The 26,056-nt window shown below is 48.1% G+C and overlaps 12 protein-coding genes across 12 annotated transcripts; 7 read left to right on the forward strand and 5 right to left on the reverse strand.

Annotated features, from left to right (window-relative positions):
• Positions 1 to 460: 460 nt before the first annotated feature.
• Positions 461 to 1,872, forward strand: GIQ15_05611 (WD-repeat protein pop3; the record flags this gene model as incomplete). Its single annotated transcript, XM_033553028.1, has 4 exons — positions 461 to 482; positions 544 to 565; positions 628 to 1,123; positions 1,201 to 1,872. 4 exons carry the CDS (start codon positions 461 to 463, stop codon positions 1,870 to 1,872), a joined length of 1,212 nt encoding a protein of 403 aa, XP_033404172.1.
• Positions 1,873 to 2,387: 515 nt separating this feature from the next.
• GIQ15_05612 (uncharacterized protein) lies at positions 2,388 to 3,014 on the reverse strand (the record flags this gene model as incomplete). Its single annotated transcript, XM_033553029.1, has 4 exons — positions 2,388 to 2,696; positions 2,757 to 2,831; positions 2,887 to 2,925; positions 2,988 to 3,014. 4 exons carry the CDS (start codon positions 3,012 to 3,014, stop codon positions 2,388 to 2,390), a joined length of 450 nt encoding a protein of 149 aa, XP_033404173.1.
• Positions 3,015 to 3,422: 408 nt separating this feature from the next.
• Positions 3,423 to 3,873, forward strand: GIQ15_05613 (vacuolar transporter chaperone 1; the record flags this gene model as incomplete). The annotated part of the gene is made up of 2 exons (XM_033553030.1): positions 3,423 to 3,456; positions 3,527 to 3,873. 2 exons carry the CDS (start codon positions 3,423 to 3,425, stop codon positions 3,871 to 3,873), a joined length of 381 nt encoding a protein of 126 aa, XP_033404174.1.
• Positions 3,874 to 7,503: 3,630 nt separating this feature from the next.
• GIQ15_05614 (cytochrome P450 2C38) lies at positions 7,504 to 9,119 on the forward strand (the record flags this gene model as incomplete). The annotated part of the gene is made up of 2 exons (XM_033553031.1): positions 7,504 to 8,477; positions 8,840 to 9,119. The coding sequence occupies 2 exons, from the start codon at positions 7,504 to 7,506 to the stop codon at positions 9,117 to 9,119; spliced, it is 1,254 nt and encodes a 417-aa protein (XP_033404175.1).
• A 184-nt stretch (positions 9,120 to 9,303) lies between these two features.
• Positions 9,304 to 11,421, forward strand: GIQ15_05615 (uncharacterized protein; the record flags this gene model as incomplete). The annotated part of the gene is made up of 1 exon (XM_033553032.1): positions 9,304 to 11,421. One exon carries the CDS (start codon positions 9,304 to 9,306, stop codon positions 11,419 to 11,421), a length of 2,118 nt encoding a protein of 705 aa, XP_033404176.1.
• A 530-nt stretch (positions 11,422 to 11,951) lies between these two features.
• On the forward strand, positions 11,952 to 12,831 carry GIQ15_05616 (vacuolar protein sorting-associated protein 29; the record flags this gene model as incomplete). The annotated part of the gene is made up of 3 exons (XM_033553033.1): positions 11,952 to 12,008; positions 12,228 to 12,641; positions 12,715 to 12,831. 3 exons carry the CDS (start codon positions 11,952 to 11,954, stop codon positions 12,829 to 12,831), a joined length of 588 nt encoding a protein of 195 aa, XP_033404177.1.
• Positions 12,832 to 13,286: 455 nt separating this feature from the next.
• GIQ15_05617 (mitochondrial 54S ribosomal protein YmL8) lies at positions 13,287 to 13,967 on the reverse strand (the record flags this gene model as incomplete). Its single annotated transcript, XM_033553034.1, has 2 exons — positions 13,287 to 13,625; positions 13,752 to 13,967. The coding sequence occupies 2 exons, from the start codon at positions 13,965 to 13,967 to the stop codon at positions 13,287 to 13,289; spliced, it is 555 nt and encodes a 184-aa protein (XP_033404178.1).
• A 1,193-nt stretch (positions 13,968 to 15,160) lies between these two features.
• On the reverse strand, positions 15,161 to 15,928 carry GIQ15_05618 (uncharacterized protein; the record flags this gene model as incomplete). The annotated part of the gene is made up of 1 exon (XM_033553035.1): positions 15,161 to 15,928. The coding sequence occupies one exon, from the start codon at positions 15,926 to 15,928 to the stop codon at positions 15,161 to 15,163; it is 768 nt and encodes a 255-aa protein (XP_033404179.1).
• A 3,266-nt stretch (positions 15,929 to 19,194) lies between these two features.
• On the forward strand, positions 19,195 to 19,780 carry GIQ15_05619 (40S ribosomal protein S23; the record flags this gene model as incomplete). Its single annotated transcript, XM_033553036.1, has 2 exons — positions 19,195 to 19,453; positions 19,602 to 19,780. 2 exons carry the CDS (start codon positions 19,195 to 19,197, stop codon positions 19,778 to 19,780), a joined length of 438 nt encoding a protein of 145 aa, XP_033404180.1.
• Positions 19,781 to 20,106: 326 nt separating this feature from the next.
• GIQ15_05620 (translation regulator GCD7) lies at positions 20,107 to 21,661 on the reverse strand (the record flags this gene model as incomplete). The annotated part of the gene is made up of 3 exons (XM_033553037.1): positions 20,107 to 20,179; positions 20,234 to 21,508; positions 21,564 to 21,661. 3 exons carry the CDS (start codon positions 21,659 to 21,661, stop codon positions 20,107 to 20,109), a joined length of 1,446 nt encoding a protein of 481 aa, XP_033404181.1.
• Positions 21,662 to 22,531: 870 nt separating this feature from the next.
• On the reverse strand, positions 22,532 to 23,850 carry GIQ15_05621 (kinase activator; the record flags this gene model as incomplete). Its single annotated transcript, XM_033553038.1, has 4 exons — positions 22,532 to 23,060; positions 23,125 to 23,239; positions 23,303 to 23,523; positions 23,828 to 23,850. 4 exons carry the CDS (start codon positions 23,848 to 23,850, stop codon positions 22,532 to 22,534), a joined length of 888 nt encoding a protein of 295 aa, XP_033404182.1.
• A 355-nt stretch (positions 23,851 to 24,205) lies between these two features.
• On the forward strand, positions 24,206 to 25,675 carry GIQ15_05622 (uncharacterized protein; the record flags this gene model as incomplete). Its single annotated transcript, XM_033553039.1, has 3 exons — positions 24,206 to 24,345; positions 24,407 to 24,527; positions 24,635 to 25,675. 3 exons carry the CDS (start codon positions 24,206 to 24,208, stop codon positions 25,673 to 25,675), a joined length of 1,302 nt encoding a protein of 433 aa, XP_033404183.1.
• Positions 25,676 to 26,056: the final 381 nt, after the last annotated feature.

The raw sequence follows: 26,056 nt of genomic DNA on the forward strand, positions 1-26,056 counted from the left end.
CTAGCTAGTCGATCGAGGTGGTAGAAGAGAGATCTTCGTTGATATGAAGATATCTTCTGTCTGTGTTGCTCAAGAAGGATTTTTGAGTCACTTTTGACGCCGCCGGAACATCCATTTCCCACCGGATTAACTATCGCATATATAGATCACGCGAAACACATCATAAATACGGAATCCAGATACTAAAAGTGGTTTCTTATAAATAGCAAACTGCGTATGACAGTATATCTAGTTAATTCATATATGTAAATCGAAATAAGGCACGATAGACCCATATTGTTGTATATTCCACGCAGAAAGTATTTATATCCGGCAAAACATTCCGCCGGGCCCCGCGGCTATCCTCTAGGTCTGATAATAAAAAGACGAGAAGAGAGATACACGACGAAGGCTTCAATTGTGATGACCATTTCCTAGCTGCTCAAGCCGTACCTGACGCTACAAGTAGTCTACTGCAAGCATGAGTGTGATTCTCTGTACTGGTAGGCATGCTCCCACTTCTGATTTCCTATATCAAGTCAGCTAACAGCGCATCGAGTATAGCGGGATACGACCATATTATCCGGTATGTTTTAACTGAATATGTAAGACTGAAGCTCGAAATCACGGAACTGACCTATTCACTAGCTTCTGGGAGGCCCTCTCCGGCATCTGCTCGCGAACAATCCAACATCCAGAATCGCAAGTCAACCGATTATGCATTACTCCGGACAAACGGTTTGTCGCCGCTGCCGGCCGTCACCGTGTCTATCTTTATGATATCAGATCTACAAACCCGAACCCAGTGATGAAATTTGATGGCCACACGAATAATATTACTGGGGTCGCGTTCCACTGTGAAGGGAAGTGGATGGTTACAAGCTCAGAGGACTGTTCGGTGAAGGTGTGGGACGTACGTTCTGGGACACTGCAGCGAAATTACACACACAAGGCGCCCGTGAATGATGTGGTGATCCATCCGAACCAGGGTGAACTGATTAGTGGGGATGGGTCTGGCTATATCCGAGTTTGGGATTTGGGTGAGAGTAGGTGTACGCATCAGCTTATACCAGAGGAAGATGTTTCTGTGGCCAGTGTTAGCGTTGCTAGTGATGGCTCCTTGCTCTGTGCTGGGAATAATAAGGTATGGCTGCCTCGATCCTCTCGCTTTACTCCTTCACTCCTGGTATATACATCTTACTTACCACTGTTACTGGGTAGGGAAATGTATACCTCTGGCGAATGCTTCAAAATCAAGATGAAACGAGTATTGTTCCCGTTGCAACTTTCCAGGCTCATAAAGATTACCTTACCCGAGTACTACTCTCGCCGGACGTCAAGCATCTAGCTACCTGTTCGGCAGACCACACAGCCAAAGTATGGTCACTTGACCCGGAGTATGCCCCAGCGAAGATGGCAGCGGCTGCTAGGGAGAAAGCCGGTGAGAGTGGCCAGAAAAGTGCCCCCAACGGACCGGAAGCAAACGGGAAGACTCCGGGGAAAATATCATCAAAGCTCAGGACGGAATGGAATGGAAAAGGATCACCAGCGAGCTCTGCGGTTATTACATCCGGCGGCAGTACTGAAATATCAGCCTCTGAACTTATCCAGGCTGACAGCTTCGTGTCAGATACGCCATTTGTTTCGTTACTTGACGGGCCGCCTATGGATCCTACAACCAATACCCTCTATCTCGAGACAACATTAGCAAGTCATCAGCGCTGGGTATGGGACTGCGCGTTTTCGGCCGATTCAGCATACCTGGTGACGGTGTCTAGCGATCACTGTGCCCGTCTGTGGGAGCTTTCATCGGGTCAAATCATCCGTCAATACCAGGGCCACCATCGAGGTGCTGTATGTGTGGCCCTGAATGATTATTCAGAGCCGCGGTGAAGGTAGTCGACTTTCCTTTTTTCCTCACAACCCGATTCAGACACTATATGCGCGAGGTGATATATTTTCTGGTCCTTTTGATACCTATCTCCTATCTCCCTCCTTAGCTCGCTGTGTTTAGCCTGGCGTTATATTTATTACGGCGTTTTGTTCTACCGCAACCTTTCAGGATAGGTTAATGTATGGAGGAAGTTAGTTCCATGTATGATTCATGAAATGAATTTAATTGAGTTAAAGCCTGGCATGGCAGAATGGGAGATATGATATTGGACAATCTTTATTCTCTTGTCAGCTCTCCTTACTTTATGTCGCTAGAAATAGATATAAGTAAAAAATGCTTGAAGCCCATCCGCATTGACCTGCTGCGAGAAGATGGCCTTTTGACTAGGGCTTCTAATGGATATTCCTAACCACTTAATGTACCCCTGTGAATTCAAATTGTTCTCATCCTGGAGATTGCATCTTTCCAAAAAAGAATATTCTGTATGATTTTTTTTAACCTCCCCCTCCACGGTTTACTTTGTAGAACCGAACCAGACCACGTTCAGCACCAGGTCCATCCCCTTATCTTCTCCGCTCGGGTGTTTGTATGTCCACATGCCGTCATGCTTGGTGTCCCAGTACGCTCCCGAAGCGCAGTGCATGCCACGTCGCCCAGCAGCTTCGACAGAGTTAGATCCCTCTTTACTCGAGAAGCCCTGCTGTATGATTGTGCATGTCACGTTGAACCGGTATGTGGGTTTCGAGTGGTCCTTGGGGCCGTCTTCTTTGTCATCAGATTCGTCCGAGGGTATCGCGGCAATAAGTGACTGGAGGACTTTTTTCTGCATTGTCAAACGGTATTAGTCAATGGTTCGGGATAGAAAATGGTGGCACGGCCGTACTATTATCTGCGCGCTCCATTCCGAGACCTTTTCGTGGTCGTATTGCTCAACACCATCTAATGTTGCATCGCATGCCTGGCGATTGAGTTAGTGACTATGGCTACCATTGATACATGCGCAATGGGTGTACCTCTGTTGCGAACTTGGTGAGCTGTTCCACAGGAATTGGCTACAATAAAGACAATGGTGTTAGTGTATGCATTGTTATAGACAAGAAGCTGGGGTACCCACAGAGCTAGAATGCGGTTCGACCGCCATGCTTCCGGGAGTACGGGGTAAGAGGGCAGTAATGGCAGTTGGACGGGCTCTGTCGTGAAGATGCGAGTGATCGTTACTCTGCTACCGGCATGCAGGGATGGTATATCGCAGACTCCCAACTCTTAAGCCGCGGCCCTTTTTGTCTCTTCGTGTTTACGCAAAACGGTCAACAAATAGGGACTTACATAAGCAAGCCCAATAGCTGATTGGCCCGGAACCACGTGAGAGCTTCGTCCCAAAGTGGCGACGACGCAGGATGTGCTTTTCTCTCTGACGCCTACGACCGAGCGAACGCAGCAGAGAAGACGACGAGACGGCGATAGCAGCACTGTCGCCCTGGGATAGATACCAATTGCAGCTGTTCCCCTCGATATACCCCCGCAGCAGCTTCCCCTACACACAGCCGCCATGTCTAGCCAGCCCCTCCTCCAGTCAGCTCCAGGTAAGCTACCGAACAGGATATCTCAGCCGGGGGAAACCTCGAAGCTAACAGCGATAATGACATGGCATAGGCAAGAGGATTGCACTGCCCACTCGTGTTGAACCCAAGGTCTTCTTCGCCAACGAACGAACGTTTCTCTCATGGCTCAACTTCACCATCGTCCTCGGCGGCCTGGCCCTCGGCCTGCTCAACTTTGGAGACCGCGTCGGCCAGATCAGCGCTGCCCTTTTTACATTTGTCGCCATGGCTGCCATGATATATGCGCTAGTGACGTTCCACTGGCGAGCTCAGAGCATCAGGAGACGGGGACAGAGCGGGTTTGATGACCGGTTCGGCCCCACGGTGTTGGCCATCGCATTGCTCGCAGCCGTTATCGTCAATTTCGTGCTGAGGTTCCGACAAGGTAGCGCCAAATGAAGGGGAGAGAGTGTGTGTGTGTGATGCGGGAGTAGATTGTGGAGTTAAACCTGTTGTCGACTGCCGGTTTATCTACCTGCGGTGTTGAAACTTTGGGCGCAGAGGGATTGGCATGGGTCTGCAAGTTAATACTATATCTGACGGTCTGGCTTCCTGCTGTGGAATATGTTTATATATATGCATGTTTGATGAGTTTCCGAGGTCTTTTTAGCTGGTGGTATGCGTTATCAGCGGTATGAAGTGATTGTTGCTGCATCCGTGTGCAATGGATGAGTGATGCTCAGGGCAGCCGGGCAACTGTACATTCCATTTCCTTTATTGTTACCATTGAATCGAATTATTGCTTATCAGATATTGAAGGATTGGCGTATGTCATGCAGGTTTCTGCCTTGTCATCCGATTGGCCGGCGTAAGCGCGACTGTAGAAGCGCGTCTTCCTGGATGAAAAGTTGACTTCCATGTCTTCGCTATGGCTTCAGCCTGGCTGTACTAAACAACTCGAATATTCCACCCGGTTGGGAAGATATACATATCAGTTGTATATCCACGTTTCTATCGTAACCTCCGTTGATACCCAGACCATGGCAAGCTCATGGTATTGCGAAAGATATCCTGACGTCGACCATTTATAGACAGAGATCATATCCATGATTCTGAGATACGAGATATTTGATTGATTTGATTGGTCAGGTGGGTCTGGAGCAATCTATGAGATTTCAATCTATCAAGCACTGATCATCTAAATACACGATATTGAGCTCCTATTTATGTTCCTCATACGGCCATGTATCTTGCCATCGCGGAGATGCCAGCTACAGCTGAAACAGGCGTTAAAACGCCGGGCGTAGCATTTGTTCGATGATGGAGAGCTGACACTGATATTTAATGAAACGGCGTAGTTGACTAACGTGTTTCGTACGATCAGGCAGTATTACACCGAATCTCCGTTCAACAATGATCGAGAGCGAAGTTTCTTTTATACCCAGCCTAAAATTCCTGTGTGATGCTGAATATTATCGACCATGCCAATATGAAATCTTGGAGGTCTTCGTACTTGTCATGGATGGTGTACCGCCTAAAAATCTCATGCCTCCCTCTTAGGCTAGCCAACTAGATCTATCACAAGAGGACAAGAAGTTTGTTTTGAAGATAATGAAACTCAACCGACGGGACAGTGCAACTGCAAAGGCCCTTTCTGAGCATGAGTGGCTCGGTAGAATATAACAGATTGTGCAGTTCGACTTGCTTTTCCGTGGGCAAGGGCTGATCTTTGTTCATCTCGGATGAACCTATGGCTGGACAGGCACGGGATAAACTAACGCATCAGAGTCAGCTTACCAGCTCAGATAGTATGATCACCCGCGAGCTTGTGTCGTCGAGACTAATCAGATCCTGCATCTTAGACTCGCAAGAACTTGTTTGCCATTGGTTCTGTATCAAAACTCGTGTCCCCTTAGTATGCTGTATGCTACTTGGACAAAAGTAAGCAAATTTTGAGGATGCGTGGAAGCTCTTATTCTGTTTGAGGACGATTCGCTCCAGTATCCAGTCAGTGCATATGATCCCTGACCCTTTGTCATCACCATGAAGGATCAGCCATACAGTACGGGTAGCACGAACCGTTGTGACCGGGCTGCATATCTCGAATCCTGCAAGCAGGCCTGAGAGCGACTACAGGTCGCGTATGTCGGAGATGGGCGGCCATACGTTACCCCCAGGTTGTACAGGCCAGCATACCATGCAACACGACGGATACCCGTGTTCAGTCGTTAGGATGTTTTGAACCAGGCGGCTCATGTCTTCTTTTTCATTTCAGGATTAGTATGTTAGGTACGTAATCGCCCCCGGAGTTTAAGCACTGTGACGACCAAATATACTACCTACTGACTGGAATCAACACTCTCAGTACCTTAAGAATAGTCTATAGGCACTAGAACTACACATCTGATATTGTACCCTGGATCAATAAAATTTGTTCCCTAAGTATATATATTTAGCTAGTATACTTCCTACTAGGGCTGTTATCTGGCTTATTCTTACTCCCTACTGTCCTGTTGGTCAATAAGATGTAGATCTATAGAATGATTCGCTGTTGTGTTTGGCTCCTAGAATTTCTGCTTTTTAGGATCGAGGGAAGCGGAAACTATATGTAGGTACTAGCTTAAAGCCCCCAGAACAGAGCGTAGTATCTACATCAGTCATGCAGAAACGTACTTCATGTGGTTGATTGGCCAGAGTCTGCTATCTGCGCTGCCCGTGTATTTCATCGTCTTTGTTTTGAGTCTTGACATGGCCGCATGATTCTCTGCCGTGTGTGATACGACTCGCGTCCAATATCCAACGGTTTCCATTAGACACCAATCCAGCCTTTTCCTCCTTTCGGACCTATCAGTTTGCTACGGGGCTTGTCCGCGGCTTTTTATTTACGGGACGAGCCGTCCATAGTGCAGGATTTAGTGTGTAAATTAAGCTGTACAGAATAAAAGAAATATTGGGCTGAAAAAGAAATTATCTTGAAAGACGAATTTTTTGACATAGCCCGTGAGTATAGAGTAGTCCGAACGTTATCGGAGGCCCATTTTAGCCTCGTTCACGGCCTCATGAGGTGTATTAGCTGGTATACTTTCTCTGGTTGTATTTGGGGTTGGATTGTGAAGTATGTAGATATACGAATTCGATGTTTTGACATGTTCAACGGCAAATGTCTATAACTACATCTTTGAATTATCTCGTAAATATTTAGAAGTAGACTGCCACCGCATACCCCGCACCTTAGGGCCCATTGTGAAATGTGTTTCACGTAGCAGTTACACTGCGTTCGGCCAGTAATCAGCTCTACCTTGTATGTTGAACAGGTAGAAACGAATACATCAATACTCCGTACACATTCATCGAAAGGGCGTCAAGAATCAAGCTTATATCGTAAATATGCACCTCAAAATAGAGGTGCATATTATCTTGGAATGTGCTCATTTGTGTGTGTGTATATATATACCCCGTATGCAGGCATTGAATGTAGGGAAACCTCCAGGAGCCCCGACTGCTTGAGCTACATTTTCTCCCTTCCCAACGGACGAGGGACCCACAATGTTCATTTCCTTGCCTATCATTTGCCTTGGGCTGGCGGTTTGCTTTTTTTCGCTTCGGTATCTCCGTCGACGATTACCACTGCCTCCAGGGCCCCCGGGACTGCCGCTTATCGGCAATCTGCATCAGATACCAGAATCCTATCCATGGAAGACTTACAAAAAGTGGCATGATATATATGGCCCAATCATTACTGTCAAACATGGTCTAAAGACAGTCATTATCCTCGGATCACATCAAGCAGCCAAAGATCTGTTGGATAAGCGAAGCGGTATCTATAGTTCTCGGCCGAAGTTCCGTGTCCTCAACTATATATACGGCGGTCTTCAAACCTCGCTCCTACCGTATGGGCCTAAATGGAAGCAGTATCACCGTATCCACATGTCATTTCTCAATGTTAGCATGGTGAAAAGATACCGTGTCCTTCAGGACGTTGAGAGCAAAAGGCTTCTGCAGGAGCTACTTCTGAATGGAAGTGACTTTACAAGTATCTTGCGGCGTTTCTCGTCCAACCAGATATTTTTATTAACGTATGGTAGAAGAATGGTCGACAAGGACGAACGAGAATCCATCGAATTTTATAACAACGCATTGGCTGTTCTATCGGAGGTTCGGGGCGAGCTTATTCTCGAAGAAACACCAATTCTCCCGTATGTCCCAGACTTCCTGGCCAGATGGAAAATCTCGTCTCGACGGCTCCTCAGCAACCAGACTGGGATCCTTGCACGGAACACGAACGCTGCTCTAGAATCAGGTTCCTGGAACTGGTCTAAAGTAGGGCTCAGGGAGCAAGAGACAAGTGGACTTAGCCGGGAAGAGCTAGGATGGGTTATTGGTAATATATATGACGCTGCTCACGCATTGCCGATGGCTCTGGAAGTCTTCGTTATGGCAAGTGTGTTGCATCAGGATGCTGTCCGAGAGGTGCAGGAGGAGCTTGACCGAGTTGTTGGGTCAGATAGGCTGCCGACCTTTGATGACATGCAGAGTCTACCTCGTGTCAATGCCTTTATCACCGAGGTTCTGAGATGGAGGCCAGTTACTGTTGGCGGTATGCTTCATGCAGTCGACCGGGACGACGAGTATATGGGCTACAGAATCCCAAAGGGCACAACCGTGGTGGCAAACCACTGGTCCTTGGAGTTCGACGAGAAGGTCTTTGGGGACCCTTGCAACTTTAGACCACAGAGATGGATTGACAACCCGAGCCTGCCGAGTGCTAGCTTCGGGTTTGGCAGGCGAGTCTGCCCTGGCCAGCATCTAGCCCGGAGTTCTCTGTTTATTATTGTTTCACGGGTTCTCTGGACGTATCGAATCGACTATGCCTATGACATGAATGGCAAGAGAAAGGATATTGATCCATTGGATATGACACAGCTTAGTGATTCGCAGCCTATGCCCTTTGATGCCTCCTTTCATGTCCGTAGCCCGAAGCACCAGGATATCATAGAGCGAGAACATATGGCCTGCGAGAAGGACCTGGACGTTATTCTTAACGAGGTCAAACCTGGTGTCAAGTAACATCTTCATCATCACCATCATGTCTTCACTTTCTATGAAGTCTGAGGTTGATAATAAGTTAGAAAAAAGAAAACATATATATGCAGGCTTACTAAGCATAAACACGACTAACGCAACGTCTCTCCTTCTTGCTCTTATTATATTGCTATACTCCTATATTACTTGCTATACTTCTTGTTCTTATATATTGTATACTCCGTGGTATAGTCGCCTAATCATCCATGACCGGACTCTCTTCGTGGTTCTTGGTTGCTGTGCCCGAGTATTCGACAGCGCGCGCCCTGGTTGGCCAACCTTAGGCATCAAGTAACCCAACACGAACTTCGCCGGACCGTCCCCCTGGCCACGAACGTCACAGCCTGACAACTGACAACCTCACGACGTCGCGCACTCACCAACGCCGCGACTCAACGCAGCGCATCTCTGTGCCGGGAGAAGCTGCAGTGCTCGCCGTCGCGCCGTCTCTGCTGGCCTTGTCTGGACATCCCGCCACCGACGATAACGCCTCGAACCTTGCTTCCGTACCTGAAACAGCCCGTTTCCCGGCGCCCAAAACCTGTCCGGAATACACCCCCAACGCTGCAAACGTCGCTCTCACCCGGTCAAGACGGATCGCATTGTCGAACACGGTCGCATAGCCGTCACAGAAGCCGACTATCTCACCTTCTCTTACCTTAGTGGCCGACGAGGCAGTCTGGTGATGGTGGTGGTCGCGATCGCTATACCAATACCAGGTAGAAGTACCTGAATAGTGGACTAGTTACTTCTGCCTGAAGCTGTACAAAACCTGCATATAACTTTGAAGGATCACTCTCATATGGCATGTTCCGTCTGTTGCCCTGGTCTTCAATCGCTAGGGGTGAAAAGGTAACTGCGCACCAGGAAGCAGTAGAGGGTATGGCTGTGCCAGAGCAGAACCAGCCTCCAGCAGCGAAACCCCATTCACCGCAGAAGTTGAAACGGAAAAGGTCGGATTCTGCAGGCTCAGAAGAGACAAAGGACGATGGTAGGACCGTTTCAGCTCCTACCGCGGGTCTAAATTTACAACTCAACACTCCGCATAACACCTCGTCCAAGGTTGGAAACGGCAATTCTGGAGATGAGCCAGCCTCTAGCATAATACCGGACGACCAATTCCCTGACCGCGACTCAGGGAACACGACCAACAAACCAGACAGGCCCAAAGCCGACGAATCCCGCCGACCCATTGCGACGCAGAAGATGGACACCGACGAATTGCGCCAGACTCTAGAGTCACAGCTTAGTCTAGAGGTTTTGCTGAAGCACGATGAATTACGATTGATAGAACAGGAGATGGCAAAGTGCCAAGTTGCCCTGGAACAGCTTCGTCGGTGCGCTGAAATTCCATACCCAGGATCTAGCCTGACAGGACCTTCATCCGCGGTCAGCAACGGCACAGGACCTGCTATAATACCACGCAGCAATCCAAGACTACCAGCTTCCCCTTCGCCGTGGGGTACGAATGACGGAGCTTATACCCGCCATTATGCGCGATGGCTGCTCCCAGATCCGCGATTTGATGGCGGTGAGATCGAACTCGTAACACCGTCTGGTGCAGGGAAAGGCTTGATGGATGGTCGAACAACCCGGGCATCATGGGCTGATACAACTACCTCATCTTCACGCTCGCAACGTGGTGGCTCTGGAGCTAAACTGCAAGCCCTTTCTAGCGGATATCCTCCACCAAAGGACAAGGTCGGCCCAATGATCATAAAACGGAAATCAGATGGCCTGTTCGTCAAATTAGTATGTCTTGATTGCAGACGCGATAACTTCTCGAGCACTCAGGGATTCATAAATCACTGTCGAATAGCGCACAACCGCAGCTTTGCCAGCCACGATGCTGCAGCCTCCGCGTCAGGCGAACCAGTTGAAGTCGACGAAGCGGGCACCGTTGTTGGCGGACAGAGTGAGCCGCCTGCGGCTGGTCCTGCTGGCTACGTGCATCCTTTAATTCGGTCGGCCCTTGCAGCAGATTCTACCAAAGGAGCACAACAGGTCGTACCTAAAAAAGTTAGCCATGTTGGACAATCAACCGTCACTCCTTCACAATTACCTAAACTTAACACCCGCAAACGGGATTTCAGCAAGATGGATATCTCTCTAACATCTGCCTTCAAGGCCTCTCCGCAAACCCCTCATCTATCTTCCTTGATGCACTGGAAGGGCATTGATATAGATCTATCTCATATCGTGGAAGATGCCCTTACAAAACCGGATGTCGACATGCTCTCATCCGACGACAATTCCGATAGTGATGCGGAATATGCGTCCCATGCTCAGGCAAACCATGCTTCCTCCCAACTAAGCATTGGAAATAACCGGCTTCCTACACGAACGGTATATCCCTCTTCACAACCTCAGCGACCTGTGAGCCAAAAGGGGATGGATAAACGGGGTCTGAACCATCGATCGCCAGGCCCTTTACGAACATCACCAACACCATCTCCGTCTGCAGGACGGGGTGCTGGAGGGAGACATCCACAGTCCGATCGAGATGTTGATATGGTTGATTCAAACTCCCCGAACCTTAGTCCTAACACTGTCGAATCTAACCAGGCGCCTAGCTTGGTGAGTGATGATGGAGAAGAGTACGAGGCTCGTTCGGAATCCGAAAGCCCAAGCCCAAGCCTGTCCGGGTCTGATGACGAAGGGAACGACTTTGACAATGTTGAAGTGCAGGATGGAGACGACACTAGCGCAGATTCCAATGCATCTGACTCTGCTAGCCATCTCTCCGGTCCTGCGAAACACCATACGCGGCCGCCTATACCGACGGCACCAACTCGAAATACCGCCACGAGAAAGGACAGCATTTCGAAGCCTAAGCATTCCACCCATATAAACTCCAGGGCCGCGCAGAAACCTGCGGCTACTGCTAGATCACAAAAGGGCGATGGCAAGAAACGCCATCGATAGTTCTTACCCGACTCTTTAATACTTTAGCTCATGACTCTTTCATGGCATTGTACTTCACCAACCTATATTTCAGACCTATATTTCAGATTTACCAAAGTGTTAAGCATTGTATGCTTCGTCTTACGACTCGTTTTATGACCCTGTCCTTTCCCCCTTATTTCTCCTTTACACTATTACCTTATTATTATCATCATTACATTATTGTCTCGATTGTAGCGAAGACTTGTCTTTTTAATATAAATTAGGGGATTGGCTGTTTCTATTATATTTGTTTAAGCGCTTATTAGTCTACACGTTGTCCATGTGCGGGATCAAGCAAGTAAACGCTGCTTTCTCACTTCTGTAACTATATATAGATCCATCTTTTGTTAACAAGTGCCTTCCGCCATCATCCATCACGTGATAGCTTCGTGACGTTTGTGGTTCTGATAAGGGCGATCAAGAGGACGAAGCAGATCAAATCCATGCCATATTGGATCTCCTTGGAAGGACTGGGAATGGGTTATTGATACAGTAGTCATTGATCAAGGATGACGTCCCGCCTCGTCTTGGTCATTGGCGACCTTTTTATTCCTGACAGGGCACCAGTAAGCGGACATCCATTGAATCCCCCCTCATACTGCTGGAGTCTTTGAGCTATGAAGTGTGGAGGAAAATTGCTAAATACGTTACTCTATAATCAATTCAGGATATTCCCGCGAAGGTACAAAGCTATATCATCACTCGCGCTCGAGTACCATCCTCTCGCCAGCCACACGTTGGCTACTATATCTCCCTGCAGCCTGCTAACACAGCAACCTATATAGTTTAAGAAACTCCTTACACCAGGCAAAATCGGTCAAATCCTGTGTCTAGGCAACCTTACCGATCGTGATACATATGACTTCCTCCGCCAAATAGCGCCCGATCTGCAGGTGGTGAAGGGTGACTTCGATGTGGACTCTCCCAACCTCCCGCTCTCTAAGGTTGTCACGCATGGGAGCTTACGGATTGGCTTCACCCATGGACATACCATTATTCCACAGGGGGATTCAGAGGCGCTGTTAATTGCAGCAAGGCAGATGGATGTGGATATATTATTATGGGGTGGCACACATAAGTTCGAGGCGTACGAGATGGAGGGCAGATACTTCGTCAATCCTGGCAGTGCGACTGGCGCCTTTACCACGGCGAGTGCGTCAAAGGGGGAAGAACCCCCCCCGAGCTTTTGCTTGATGGATGTAAGGCATTCTAATCTATCACTCCCTTCCCCATTTTCTTACATTGACTGGTTCCTCACATTTCTGATTCTAGGTGCAAGGGGATGTTCTCGTGCTCTACGTTTACCAGATACGAATAGACGAGCAAGGTGCTGAGACCGTGGTTGTGGAGAAGGTGTCTTTCCGGAAACAAACATCTCAGCCAACCTAATGATGAGAGAATCAATATCTACTTGTACCCCTATTTGTACTTTCTGAGGATACTAAAGAGGGTGTGTCATTTCAAAACACATGGCAGCATCATAGGCACACTGAATGATGGGCTAGTGTTTACCACTGCTCTCTCTATTACCTGCGGCAGCTTTTTAGAAGCCAGTTGAACTGGTCTGTTTCCCATTACCCGTTAAGAGAAACTGAATCGGGCTTTTCAATCCATAGAGATTTCACGAACGAATCATAATATACAATGCATATAATGTAACAGACATGACATACCGGCCGCTATGGGACAGTGATACCACTCATGGCAGATAGAATACCAAATCCCCTCTATGTCAAAAATGGAAGAGAAGTAGGAGAAAGCAGATGATGCACCTCCGGATTTGTCAAATAAAATTACAGTCCCACGCGCCATACTGAGCAAAAAGAACAGGGAGTCAAAACCGTTTATTTTCTCCCTGCCTTCTTTTCCAACTCTTCCTCCACCCTCTGTACTTCTGCTTCCAGAGCAGCCTGGCCATCTGGTCGAAACCTGGTCACTTTCATCACGTTTTGAGCGGTGACTTCGTTCATCGTCTCTTGACCGGCAGCTCTCTGGCGAGCAAGGGTCTTCGCCGTCATTGCAAAACGCATATCGCGCACTCCATCAACTAACTCAAGAATGGCAGAGGGCGCTTGGTCTGGCTTTGTAGGTTCAATTCGTAGAACACGAGTGTAGCCACCGGGTCGGTCCATATAGCGTTCACGAAGCGGTCCAAAGAGCTTTGGAAGGAGGCTCTGAGGAGTCTAGTGAAGCCCATAGGGTTAGTTTGATTATATTATCAAGCATACGCTATTATTTCGAGCCATGTCTATGAGATCTGCCCTTCCTTCTTCCATGCAGCCCATGATGTGTTGTGGGAGTGAACGTACAAAAAAGACCGATTGTGCTCTGCTCCGGCTGGCCTCTGTATTCTTCTTTCCCAGTGTAATCAATTTCTCCGCCAGTCGCTGGGCTTCCTTCGCCTTTGGCCATGTCGTCGTTATGGATTCATGTGTGAAGAGAGAGGTAACTAAATTTCGCAGGAGGGCTCGTCGATGCGATGATTTGCGATCGAGATGTCGGTATTTGATGGCACCACCAGCCATTTTGAAGGGTATAAAAAGGGGAGAACAGAATAAATAGCGTAATTTATTATCGATGCGAGGAGAGTAGAGAAGAGACGTGGTGGTTTAATTGATATAGCTGGTTTGGTTGCGGTTGAAGCATCGAAGAAGAGACAAAAAATGTTCCTGGCCGAAAGTCTTGGCATTCTACCTCCTCTGCGACTTGGTTCGATCTGCGAACTAACAACAACTGAAGGACAAGAAGCTGACGAGCACGATAAGAACCTGATCTCAGGAAGAAAATGATCTGAGAACGATCTTCTGGCGTTACTGCCTCCCATTGTTGATAACCATGGGCTTTCTCACCGGATTTGTATGCTCTTTCTCCTCCGCGGAATTGCTCCCTTTTGCCAAATTCAATTAACAGGCGATGGTCACCTCTTTACTAACGATATATCCCTGGGATCGAATGCCATGTCAAGGCTGGAGGGCTTGCTCTTAGCTACGCTATTATTCAGCTTACTATCTTCAAGCGCCTCTCAGATCGACAGCACCAGCAGGCACTCCTACGGGAACAAATCGACACCCTCAACAACATTTCTATGCCTGGAGCTACGGCATACAACCTGAGAGATAAGCTCGATTATGCTGCTGCACTAGCACGGCAAGGCTACGCACCGCCCGAAGGGCCAACTATTGTGGATACGTGGAAGTCGAGGTGGAATCAAGAAGTTGAGTCGCTGGCTCGAAGTATACATGAATTCAGCTGGGAAGACTTAAGGGAAAGGTTCAGAAAGGCTGGCGGATGATAAAGACACAGATTCTTATACTCTTCATTGTACACTATGCCATATGGGAGTTCGGCGTCTCTGTAATGTAATACAGCGCATTTATCTGCCTAACGCAGGTGCTGCGAGCTGAACGACTATATTCCCATCAAGTCGATCTTAGCCTGCGGCGGAAGCCATTAAGAAACATGACAACTTACACTCGTATGTGCGCTCTATATGGTGCCATGAATGGCCATGATATCGGTTGGCGATGTGCGTCATCCAATATAGAAGGTATTGGGGAGCATATTTCTGCTAGTGCTCCGGCGAAATACCCCGGGCGTTCAACACTGCCAATAATATGGAGAGCCAGTATTCCCCATCTCTTGGATGATATCATGTTATAACTCTGCCAGATGCAGAAGCACCAAAACTCAGGGATTTTCTTAAGATAGAGCTCTTGAATCAACCATCAGAGCCTACAGGAGTCTGCACGCTTCCGCTTTCACTCCAGACCTCCTTGCTCTTGCTTGCAACCTCTCGCATTGTTTGCGCCACGTCTTCTAACTTCGCGACAACGTCAAGGACACCGTTGTTGACACGTTCGAAGTATCGATCATTTGCCTCTCTCCTCTTCCGAGCATGGGTAATATCCCTCTCTGTCTTCTCATCCAGAACCTCTCGAGGATTACCTTCATCAGTTTCCATAAAGGCAGTGTCGCCGATAGATGACACACTGTTAGGGACCTCCTCGGCCTCAGTCCTTGCCCAGGCTTGCGCGAGTGAAAGTTGTTTCGCTCGCAAGCTTTCTACAACTTCCGGGTGATAGGACCCAAATACGCGATCACCACCCATAGCTGCTAGTTCCACCTCAGCAAGAGTGCTCTGCATCTGGTCCCAGAGAGCGTCTGCTCCCTCTGCCCGGCGTTGGGGTTGTGTTTGCTTGCGGCGAGTCGGCAGAAGGTTAAGGCCTTGTATGTCTCGAATATCATGGATATCATGGATGTCGTGGATATCTTGAATATCATTCAGCACCGAGACTCGAGAAGAAGAGGCCTGGGGGAGTACAGGTGAGGGCGCTGATGTCGATGGTGCTTTTGACGGTGCTTGAGCCCCGTTTCCGTTCCCGTTTGTTAGGGATAGGCTGGATGCATTTCGGGACGGGCCTTGAAACAGGAAGGGAGGAGGTAGCCGCTGGCCGGGCTTTAACGAAGACTGATCAGGTTTCGTCATCTTAACTTAACTTATCATACCTACTAAGGTAGCATTTGCAGTAAATAGCTATCTCCTTGTCTGGCGAATGATGGTTTTAGTCGTAGTTCTCTAACATGCTGTGATTGGTCGAAATGTGAATCTTGGCAGTGGTTACTCAGCTGAGCTCTACACTCGTTGCAAAGAGAGAAGATTCGAATATGAAATATCAACCTACAAAAAATAAGAGAATGATGCTCTACGTACATATCCTCACTCCAGAGCCTATACTACGGCGACGCCGTTCCGCAATATGGAAAAAATGCCCCGAAACATGGGAAAGACGGGTCCTATCCTCCAAACAACCCTTGCGAGATAGGTCCACGATTGACAAACCCCGTACCTGCAGCTATTCCGAATAACGAAACAGCCTTATCTATATTACAACTGTCTGTTCAAGCCAGAAGATAAAGTTGTCTATTAGGTACCAGAAGCATCCAACTTAGCGGTGTACTGCTATATAGGGACCCTGACAAGCCGGTAAACTCGACACGCAAATACCGCGGGTATCTGCTCCAAATGGCGAAATAACATTGCCTAGCTGTTTCAACGGGAGCCCTTATCTTTCTGAAATTTGATGCCAAACACCACAATTGACTTGGTATCCTACGGAAGGCTCTGATTACAAGTTGGATCACCCCTCTATCCCAAGCCTGATTTTATGGAAGTGGAACTACATACTCATATCGAAGTTGGACATAGGCTCCCATAGACCACGTTAACTGCAATGTGCTAAGCAGTTGATATCTATACACGCAAATCGAGAGCTCATGTCCAATCAATCTAAGCATCCATTAATGTAGTGCAACAGTAAGCGGCTTACGCAACCAAAAAATGCAGTTAGGCTGTGACTGGCAATCCTACTTTAATGCTCAACGGAGCTAAGGGGTCGAGCCAAATAATGGCACGGCCGACGCTTAATGATCTATAGAAATGCAGGATTAATATGTTGATAGAACTCCGTATTCTAGGTAGCTTACTAGCGCCGTACAAGACCAATAGCTTGAACCAAGAGTTGGTATTTAGTGAAGTGCCAATCTAGAAAAGGAAATGGCCGCGAATTTCAGAGTTTAGAGCTTATAAATATTATACCGAATAGACTATATCCAGAGCCTAGTCAATATCTTTGTATAGTGTTCTACTACGACGGTTAACTATGTGATGTAAAATTAAGTTTTGTGGTGGGGTTCCATATTTTAAGCTTAACTAAGTATTTACACTGCAGCCGGAACCTAATCCGATATATAGATGTGTCTAGAGGGCGGAAGCCTCGATTCAATTCTATTATTCGAGATATGCTGCCTAGTTACACAACGGCTATCGGGCTATATCAAAATACCAATTCTTAATATACTCATCCAGTTTATCCTGTATCTCACCGTGAGACCGAGACCAGAGTGATTATGTTAAATGTTTTGTGTTTGCCCTTAGGACTAATATCTCATGCAAGGAAGGGTTATAGGCCAAAGGAATTTAGCCGAATAAAGAGGTAGAGTGGTTTGACTAACACCCCTTGCTAAAGACATGATAAGTAGTCTATATCCAGCACTGTCACAGCACGCTGGCTTGTAACTTGGTAACGAGATTTGTAGCAACGAGTACTCTAAAATCCACTGGACCTTGTGTAATCCCTGACTACTTTTCATTTCATCTGCCCGAGGTGACCGCAATACCCACCCTCCCACCTAGAAATTAGCAGTTTTTCTATAGTTGTTTGTCCTGATGAACAGTTCAGACTCGGAGTTGGCGGTTTAAAGGTAATTGCGTAGGCTAGATAAATAAAATAATAACCCATTAAAACATATACAATTAATATGCTATAATGTTAAGAGCCTCTACAACTATGTTGAAGGGCGCATAATTTGGTATGATACATACCCAGCACTAGATGATTGAATATCCACACAATCGATAGCACAGCCTAGAAGAAGCCCATTTAGCAGAGCCAGTCGCTCGGTATTGCATCTGATTAAGCCTTAAGATCATGAAACCGCCCAATACAAATGGAACAAGTAACCACAGTTACAACAACTGCAGCCGGTTAAAAACCACATATCTTCAGCACCTGGAGAAGATGGAGGGTCGGGTACTGCTGACCCTGACCCATCAAGCGCAGTATCGGAGTCTGCTCCAATTGTCGTGACACTTTCGAGCTGGCTTGACTATGTTGCTAATGCCGTAGACTTCGAACAAGATGAACACGACGGAATGGTTAAAATTCCCGTGGGTTTGCCTCTAAACGCCATCGATGCGCCCAATGATTTGAGGTTAAATCTGTCAAAGATATGGCAGCTGCACCATGCTGGCCCAGGCCATTACCTAGTAGTTGACTCCATCCAGAGGCAAATTCCGTACTTCCAGAAGCCAGGGGGCAAATCGGAAACAAATATGTACGGCTTCTTTGAGAGGCCGATTGACCGATTTGAAAGATGCTGGGTAGAAAATGACAATTCCACCGACCAGGCTGAAGCCCGAGTGCCTTCAAAAGGCCATTTTTATAGTGTAATCAACTATTCAGAGGAGTATCGTGCATCTTGGCTGGAGCTAAGCTTGCAGTGTAAGAATAGAAGACTACCGAAGTGAAGAAGAGACGAGGTTATATTTGCTCTTTGTCCACAGGGTGTCACTATGGCCCAGTTTTCGCATCAAGAGAACCACTCTCTTAAGCTCGCACCATACGAGTCCAGGCAATGGAGCGCAAGTATATTCCCCACCTAATGCCTCAGTGAATGATAGGTTTGATAATTCCTATATACTTAAAATCCGTGCGTGGTATCCCAGAGAGAGATGTAGACAATATTGTTTCGTAACACCGAGAGATAAATATGACCATTTTCACCCCGCAGCCAGACCATACAACGCGTAAGATATTATTATCAGGTCTCTACATAGAGACAGAGTGATGGTGAGATGTCGCCGTAGTCGTGGATGAGTATGATTACATAATCTTTGACGGAAGAACCAAACGCCGTGCCGAACGAGTTTCGCTTACCAAACGCACACGCTTTAAGGTCGATGAGCAAAATTTGGTGGAGGAAGTGCTCGAACACCAACGACGACATCAAAAATCCGACACAGCTCGCCTCGTTGGCCTTTCATCTTCGACACATCTCCCTTATCAGTACGTGAGAGCTCTTACACCTCCGAAGCCACACCTCGCATTCCTCCTTCCCACGACCCCGCGTCGATATTGCATTGCGTCTGGCTTACACGTTCTTACAGCGAAAAATTATAGATAATTATTCGAGATGGGAAAAGGCAAGCCGCGTGGTCTTAACGCCGCCCGCAAGCTGCGAAACCATCGCCGCGAGGGTCGCTGGGCAGATCTCTCATACAAGAAGCGTCTTCTCGGGACCGCCTTCAAGTCCTCTCCATTCGGTGGATCGTCACACGCCAAAGGAATTGTCATAGAAAAAGTCGGTGTCGAGGCCAAACAACCCAACTCCGCCATTCGAAAGTGTGTCAAGGTTCAGCTGGTCAAGAACGGAAAGAAGGTTACTGCTTTCGGTAGGTCTTCTTTGGATCATTCTATTCAGCATTTATACTGCGCTCTGGGTGGGGGATAGGGCTTTTAGCGAGGAGGACTTGAGAGCCACTGCTACACCACGCGTACGATAGACGAACGCACGCTAACATGGCTAATTCTGAACTACAGTCCCCAATGACGGTTGCTTGAATTTCGTTGACGAGAACGACGAGGTGTTGCTTGCTGGATTCGGTCGAAAGGGCAAGGCCAAGGGTGATATTCCCGGTGTGCGATTTAAGGTCGTCAAGGTCTCTGGTGTCGGTCTGTCTGCTTTGTGGAAGGAAAAGAAGGAGAAGCCAAGATCTTAAACGGGCTCGGCGCGATGTGTGGTTTACGTGAGGATAAAGCCTGTTTGGCTATGGCACAATACAGAAGCTAATTGCTACGAATTCTACGGTTATGTGAAGGATGATCCTGCCGAGCAAAAGCTCTGACAGAGACCTAGATTCTTGATCACAGTAAAAGTGGAATCCTTGTCCATTTGCTCGATTTAAATCAGTAGCTCAGGTGCAAGTCAACAAAAATTCCATTTCTTTAATCTGTACTCTTTTGTTTGCCATAAGTTCATACATCTCGTGTTCGTCTTGATCTTTTTCTAGAGGGTATTTTTTTTTCAACCTGGTATGCGCCTGGTTTAGAAGGTGATATCTTCCGTACGGTAGTGGTCCGACACAATACGGTACAAGTATGACGGAGCATGGGCACCACTATGTTTTAGTGTTAGTAGTCGACAATATACGGACGTAGTAGAGAATACTCACACATTGGTAATGTAAAGGTCGACCAGCTCAGCAGGTACATAGTCGTAGAGTGGATTCATCACCTCAACTCCTTCAACCACGTCACTATACTTATAATCTGCGACAGCACTGGCATCTCCGTACTCGATAAGGGCCTCGTAGTCAAAGGGGTAAACCGGGCTTAACTTGTATATGCCACTAACCACAACCACGGGGGTTTTGTGAACCTTTGCGGCACTGGCTACAACTCGGGATCCAGCTGCAGCGACCAGGCCACCATTGGCGAGAACAGAGTGTGTTCCTAATATGACTTTATTCACTCGCGACATCAGGGCAAATACTGCAGAATCTGGGATCAAGATGACTGTGATGCCTAGCGCGATAAGGGGTTTTTGGAAGGAATCCGTGGCTAGACCTTCTTCATCCCCTGTCAAGGTACCGGTTACGGCTGCATGACTATCCTTGTGGCTATTGGGATAGGATTCGACATGGATAACAGTAAACTTTCGCCTTGCAGCAGCTTTCAGCAGGAACTTCTGGACCGTGACCGAAGCTGTGTAAGTAAGGATTATCTCGTTCGAGTGGATATGCTCTAGTGCATAGGCAGCGATTTGGTCGTCCACTTGTCCCAGCTCGTCCACAATTTCAGTTATGCCGTCAATAACTTCTGCTTTAAAGTCCTTTGGACTATTGCCTGGCTGGTCTGTAGGAGAGGTTGAAGCAATTGGAGATGCAGGCTGGGGGGACTCTGACTGGGGTTCAGAAAGCAAGTTAAACATAGATATCACTGGGGTGCTCATCACTGCAGAGAATGATGGATGGGTCATTAATGGTGGCCTGGATGAAACCCGTCCATAAGCGTCAAAGGGCGATAGTGTTTTTAACTCGTTATGATGGCCCCCCCGCCTCCGTGGGTGTGGTGCATGATGCAGTGGTATCTCTAGGCGTGTAGGTGCTGGGTGAGTGTCTCCGGCACTCTGTGGAGTATGTGGTCGAGTGTTGTCGGATCCAGTATCGCTAGGTGGTGGTGGAGGCTGCTTTTGCCGTTGTGCGCTCAGCCCTCGAAAGCGTTCATTCTCTGCTTCGTCTCTGATAAGACCTAGCACGCGACGGACAATATTTCCGACTACCATCTCTCTTGGCTGTGCCGCAACTATCAGCCTTCCGACCTGTTGCACTCTCTCTATAAGCTTCTCCGGCTCCGCATCGCGAAACATCGAAACGACTCGCATGAGAAGATATGCCGTTGCCACCGCACATGAGTGTGACTGGCGTATCTGACGTCGTTTGAGCAGTCTGGGGGCCGTTAGCAATGCGGTTTTCCATTGTGTAAAAGGAGCGAGCCACGAACGATATGAGGGTTTCTATTGACGACTCGATCGAAGTGATCTTTAAATTCCGGAGAAAGGTCGTAAGCCCGGGAGAAAGGGCCACCGCGGTGGACGACATGGCGTCGAGTTAATGTATCCACCGGCTCAGGCGTTTTCTATCGTACTATAAGCAGCGATGGTTCTCCTTTGATCGTGGAAAAAAGGTCGAGTGAAAGTTCAATGGGCGATATAATCAACCGAACAATCCTGAAGATGGAACTAGAAATGAGTCAGATACGCATTTTTTTCTGTCAGATCGACACATATAAAATCAATACTGTGCAGTCAGACTAGAGACATACCTTCTGCCACTGTATAGGCTGCTGTAGAGACTTGTACAACCGAACTGTGCAATAATCTATGAAAAACGCAGCGTTTTTTGTTCCCCCGCAGTTCGCAGCAAAAGCGAGATTAATCCAAGATAGGAAATCAGCTCTTGTCGATGCTTGGCGGCTTTTATCATCACGTGAAGTGGGATATTTCACCAACACTGGAGAGAATGAAGAAGACACTGAAGAGAATTAAGAAGAGAATGAAGAAGATATAGAGATGGATAGAAGTGTGCATGAGAAGGCAAGATGGTATTCAGACGCTCGCTCGACTGTTTAGTTTCTATTGACTTTGGCCTTTTGCAAATAGCTAGTCCGTGACATCCACTTCCACTTCATAGCAGGACTGACCATGTAGTACGTTAAATATCATGTAAAAATGTAAAGGAAACCAATAACCAGTATCCCACTTAGATGCCTCAACTCAAGCCCATTTGACAAAAATAACTCCCGGCAAATAAAGAAAGATGAATAAAAGGAGAAGAAATGTCCACATATCCCATGCACTTTGGCCTTTTCAATGTCCGCAATTATTTTGCCCAGTAGCTTTCAATTGATGCTCCGACTCCCCCCCCCCCCCCCCCCCCCCCCCCCCCCCTGTTGTTGTTGTTGGTTTAATCTCATGGCTGGGGGGAAGCATGCTGAGCCCAGTGGCCGGCAAGGGCTTCTGGGGGGATCTTCTCTTGCGTAGTGTAAATGTCAATCAGGGGTTGCATTGGTTCCAGTTCTTTGTCTGAAACGAGCTTGTAGTATTTGGCAACGGTGACAAAGTGGACAAAGCACATGTTTAGGACTTCGTGCTTGTTGATGTGCCAGAACGGGTTCTCCCAGTGGCCGTGGTACAAGTGAGCGTAGCAGCGGAACATCTGTTTCATGATGCCTTGACAGTCCTTGTAGAAGGTGGGCGGGAAGCCGCTCGACTTTCCAATCCAGTCCTGAGATGGATCAGAGCCCTGGGCAGGGCTGCCTCCATTTTCACTGTTGGCTAGCTCGTTGTAGCCGAAAGTGAAGGGGGTGGTGGTGACCGGGTCAGTGGGGAACATGACCGGGTCGTGAATCTTGCTGACAATCCATTTCTCGACGCGATTGATGAACTTGGGAGCAGATATCCGCGCGGCCTTGCCGTCTACCAGCCAAGTGTATGTTAAACTGCGCAAGTATACTTTAGCAAACAGGGTCAGATAATGGTCCGACTTTTTCAGGCCATACTCACTTTCCAGCAGACATGGTCGGACACGTCATCTCATTACAGATCGGGTAACCGGTGACGCTATTGATTTCTTGTATAACCTGCAGCATACCATGGAGGAGGCGGTTTTGTTCGACAACTAGAACCACCTGTTTAGCATCCCGAGGTAAGGGGCCAGGGGGTGGCATCTCGAGTCACTCACCTTGGTGGGCAAGCCACTCGCCAAGTTCGACATTCTTCGGACAAGCACAGAGGGTCAGGAAGTTCCCCTTGACGTTTAACGAGGCGTATTTTTCCTGGAAGAAATATTTGATAGAGTCGCGCTGTTCGGGCTGCGAGGGCTCCAAGGCAGCAGAAGGAGGGGTTGACATGGCTGCTTGGGCGTGGGGGTAGGATGGAGACATGCCAGCGCCGTCGGGCACCCTGTGTAGACTGCCGCCATTGTTGTTGTTATTGATGCTACCGCTGGGGGTATTGTTGCCGGTGGTGCTCGCGCTGGTCGTGCCGCTGGTGTTTGCACCAGTGTTGGCGCTGTTGTTGTTGCTACTTTTATTTGATCCACGGCCAAAGCCCTGCCGGCTGATAGTCGAGAGATGTCAGTATATAGGAATGCCACAGTGTATCAATAGGGGGCCAGGCAGGCTGGCTTATATCATATATCAGACGCAATAGGGTGGTGATATATCGAGATAAGACTGAAACGTAGCGGGAGGGCCTCAAAACATACACGCTCTGGAAGAAATTGGACATCGTCTGGATGCGCCCTGCGAAAACTCCCCTGGTCGACTCCAGCACTCGGGTCTATATGACAACCACAGTCGTGAATATGGAGAGAAGCGTGGCTGTCGCTGTCCTCGAACGCTCACGCTGTCTCATGCTCCTTGATGTCTATCCTGGGGCCACCGCCTCCAACTGTTATCTCGCTGCCCCGGACTTTCTAAAGGGCCGAACACCTCACGAACCCTTGGCGGCTCAGAGCTATCTCGATTTCTCTCCGCTCTCTTCTTTTAATTCTCCTCTTTAATTCTCTTCTATTCTGTCTTCTCTTCTCTCCTGCTTCATTCTCTCGTCTGAGTTCACGTTATCTTGTGCAGAAATCGGAATCATGGACCTGGACGAGTCGCCGAGAAAGACGCAGGACGACGATTTACTCGACGATGCGGACGCGGATAACAGTCCTCCAGCTCTGGACGATGACGGCGATGTAGGGCTCTTTGGGTCCGGCTCGGAGGAGGAAGAAGATATGTATGCTTCAAGTCCAGCTTTTACCTCCTACGATATGATATATGCGCTAATACAGCTCCAGACATGAAGGACGTAGAAAGTTGGATGATGTGCAGCTGGACTCGGGCGACGATGAAGGGCGCTACGACCGAGCTGGCTCTCCGATGGAGGAGGATGGCATGGAGTACGGGGAGACGTTGAACGTCATGGACTTGAATCTAGGACGCGCGCCAGAACCGGAACCGACTGATGGACAGGCATGAACTCGTCCTAGCCCATGCGGTCAATAACATACTAACCTGGTTTGCAGGTCTTCAATTGCGCCGTACCCAACTTCCTTTCCATAGAGTCTGAAGACTTCAATCCCGAAACCTACGTTGCGCCACCCTTTTCCTCTGCCTCTACCTCCTTATGCTGGAGGACTACTCCTGACGGCGACGATATTCAGTCCAATGCCAGGATAATACGCTGGTCAGATGGCTCGTTAACTCTTCAGCTTGCATCGAACCCTACCGAGCAGTACAGGATATCATCCAAGGCGCTTGCACGACCCAGCAGGCCTGGGAAGCGTGACGAGTACGATCCAGATCTAGATGCGCATACCTACCTCGGCATCGCGTCTGAGTCTTCCTCTGTCATCCGTCTTACCTCGCACATTACTTCCTCCCTCAGCATTCTCCCAACAACTGTCGAAACAGATGACGCAGTACAAAGATTACAGGAATCTCTTGCCGCCGCGTCACGAAGCGGTAAGAAAACTGCTGACGGGTCTGTTGCGATTATCGAAGTCAAACAAGACCCTGAGCTCGCGAAGAAACAGGCTGAACAGGCCGAACGAGAGAAACTCCGCGAAGCCCGTAAACGGCAAGCGGCAGTTGAGCGTGAAGTCGACCGTGGCAGGCGAGGCTCCAATTTCCCGCGGACAGGAGCAGGTCTTACAATTGCTGATCTTGAGGGAGACGATGAGATGGCTATTACCAAGTCACGCGGTGCGGCCAAGAGACCAGCACGCAAACCGCGCCGTCGTGATGATATATATTCAGATGAAGAGGATGATTATGATAGGAGAGGTCGGTCCCGTGAAGACGAGTATGATGAAGACGATGGCTTCCTCGTTGCTAGTGATGAGGAGCCCGAAGTTGGGGAGGACGAAGATGACGAGGAAGAAATTGTCGATGACGAGGATATGGACGCTGAGGGCGAGATTGATGAAGATGTTCAGCCCCAGAAACCGAGCAGTAAAGCGCCCAAGCCTTCTGCAGCCGCCAGTGAGTCGCCAGGGCAAAAGGGGGCTTCACCTCAAGCGCGGAAGAAACACAGATATGTCGTTGATGATGACGACGATGAGTGATTTGGTTGATTCATACTACTCAAAACATCTACTCCTATTCCCCGCCATATTCCCTCCACCCTATGCCGAACACTTATCCAGCGAATTTAAAATGAATAGACAATGGTGCAAAAAAATACCCTAACCAAACTGGTTTGATTCATGTACGGTGCGGTGCATATATCACCATCTTGGCCGTCGAGATGCCCGCCCATATATGTCCTAGTTGAAAATCAAATAAAACAATATAAAATTAATTAGAGAATCGAGTGGCAGGGAAAGTAGTAGATTTTGCTCTATCTAGAGGCTAATACACATATGCTTACAGTATGTATTCTAGAATGTTGATATTCATCCCACTTGTAGGTACGATCTCAAGTTATAACCTGTCAATTTCTATCC

The sequence above is a fragment of the Arthroderma uncinatum genome (assembly GCF_011692745.1).
Source record: "Arthroderma uncinatum strain CBS 119779 chromosome Unknown scaffold4, whole genome shotgun sequence".
Taxonomy (NCBI): Eukaryota; Fungi; Ascomycota; class Eurotiomycetes; order Onygenales; family Arthrodermataceae; genus Arthroderma; species Arthroderma uncinatum.